General features: G+C 34.7%; 1 protein-coding gene across 5 annotated transcripts in view; it reads left to right on the forward strand.

Moving 5' to 3' along the window:
- The window catches only part of adcy7 (adenylate cyclase 7), a 168,712-nt gene that overhangs the window by 83,006 nt on the left and 83,206 nt on the right, over positions 1-2,500 (forward strand). For all 5 annotated transcript variants that reach the window (XM_062023525.1, XM_062023533.1, XM_062023521.1 and 2 more), the window contains one exon: positions 1,079-1,228. In XM_062023525.1, the coding sequence (XP_061879509.1) occupies positions 1,079-1,228 (150 nt within the window). The remainder of the gene's footprint in view (positions 1-1,078; positions 1,229-2,500) is intronic.

Here is a 2,500-nt window from a genome sequence, read left to right on the forward strand (position 1 = left end):
TTGGGATTTGTGTTTAATGCCTTAATGAACCGCAGCTCACCCATTGCGGGCAGCACTCGTGCATGCTGTTATGCCTCGTCAAACTCGAGAGGAAAAATACAGGGTATGGACCGTACTCTGCTTCACCATGTCCCATACATGTTGGGATTTGTGTTTAATGCCTTAATGAACCACAGCTCACCCATTGCGGGCAGCACTTGTGCATGCTGTTATGCCTCGTCAATCTCAATAGGTAAAATACATATTTTACAGTAATAGCCTGATAGTAAATATGTACAGCTATGCAAGCTGTACACTGTCAGGTTCAAACACTGATGACATCTATTAAACAAGACAAGAAGCAAGGAATTAAACAGAAATAATTCAATTTAGCTCAATTGAGGAGAAACGCGTAGACACTGTACCCTTATACAGTGTCGTCCCACGCTCTGACGAAAGATTGTACGCCTCCTCTTTTATTTGGCCTTTCCCTGATTACATAGCAACAGCTGTTTCTAAGGGAGGGGGGTCGTAAACAGCCATCGCCTTTGGTTACAAAACAGTTCAAAGAAAAGGTGCCTGGAGGGGAATCAGGCCCTGCTTCCTCTCCACTTTGTAGGTCTCGGGTCAAGATAAAATCTTCCTGTGGATTACAATAGAAGAAAGTAACCGACGCCTTCATGTCGCTTCCCATCGTACACAGTGGAGTTTTACAAGCCTTCTGCTTGGTAGGATCAAATACTTTAGTTAGCTTTTGTCCTCTCGCTGGGCGAGCTGAACTCGATGTAACACAAAGTTTTGTGATAACTTAGATACAATTATTCTGACATACACCGACTACTCTGAACTATTGTGAATGTCTAGTACTATTGGAATAAAAATATACTATATATTGAAATGTGAGCAGTGTATTTCATTTTGTGAGACACTATATATATTTCAGGTATTTTTTTTAAATATTTATCATTAATAATTAAAATAATTGACATATGAAGTGATTGTTTTTGAGTACTTTATCTGTAATACTGTTATATTGCTTAATATTACACACTTGCATGTGATGATGCTAACACGTGTCCGCCGTGTTTTATTTTGGTAGCTGCTGTCCAACGCGGTGGTCTTCCTGTGCGGCAGTGTCGTGGGGGCATTCCACAAGGTCCTCATGGAGAAAACCCTCAGGCAGACGTTCCAGGACACGCTAAGATGTCTGAGCATGCGCATGAAGCTGGAAATCGAGAAGCGGCAACAGGTGAGCGTGCTTCCATCGCCTCAAGTCGCTTTGTGTGTCGCTGCGGCTCCTTTTATCGCCAAGACGTTTTGGCTGAGTTGAGTGAATATCGGTGACGTTTCCGAGAGGGACAAGCGGTAGGAAATGGATGGATGGACGGAAAAGAGACACAAAAGTGTTGTTTGTGACAAAAAATGTATCATTTTGAAATTCCAATTTATTCTAACATGAGCTCATTATTGTACCGCTCATGTTAAATTAATACATTTGTCCAGCAGATGGCAGTACGTTTTCCCATTCAAAGCATGAAGAATCCTTTCTGCATTTTGCTAAAAAAATTCAAAAGTGGGTTTTGATATTTTAGTTTGTTTTTAAAATGACTAAAACAAACAGTGGCTCGATGTAAGGATATTGGGCTTTAATGGGTTAAAACACCCCAACATACAGTACAATTAATATTTAAGATGTCTCTTTCAGACCAAAGTCATTTTTAGATTTTTACTAGATTTTGGCAAAATGTTGACCAAAGCACCACTGTAAAATTTTAGGTAAACCCACAAGGAAGTGTTCAAAATATTGTCTAAATAAATATTTTTATCAATCACTAATTTATGAATTAATTAATAAAATTAAAATTAAATAAATCCCAAAATGATTATTTAAATCATGAAATAATTAATACAAGCATAACATAAATAAATCGTAAAATAATTCATTTAAATCCTAAAATAATTAAATCAATTAATTCAATGATTAAATAATTATATTTACTTTTGCATTAAATGCATGAATGACACATTTTATAACAGTTATGTGTTTAATTCCAATTATTATTAATTAATAACACATTAAAGTAATTGTTTAAAGATGTATTTATTTAATTTTTTCCCATTTGGCCCTCCAAATCAAACAAATTTATGAAATAAATTAATAAATCATTGAATAAATAAATGAGTGAACAAGTCGGTGTTACTTTACATTAAATAAATGAAACCGTAATTATTTAAAGATATATTGATTTATTTAATTTTGTCTCATTTGGCCCTCCATAATACACATTTATAAAATAAATTAATAAATCATTGAATAAATAAATGATTAAACAAGTTGGTGTTATTTTACATTAAATAAATGCATTGGTAATTATTTGAAGATATATTGATTCATGTAATTTTGTCCCATTTGACTCCCCATAGCAGACGGCAATATGGTTTGCAATATTTTTCACGAAAGCTGTCTCACCAAAAGCCTTATTTTTAATGCATGTGTTGCCTTTAGTCACATAAATAAACA

This window comes from Entelurus aequoreus, linkage group LG02 (assembly GCF_033978785.1).
Source record: "Entelurus aequoreus isolate RoL-2023_Sb linkage group LG02, RoL_Eaeq_v1.1, whole genome shotgun sequence".
Taxonomy (NCBI): Eukaryota; Metazoa; Chordata; class Actinopteri; order Syngnathiformes; family Syngnathidae; genus Entelurus; species Entelurus aequoreus.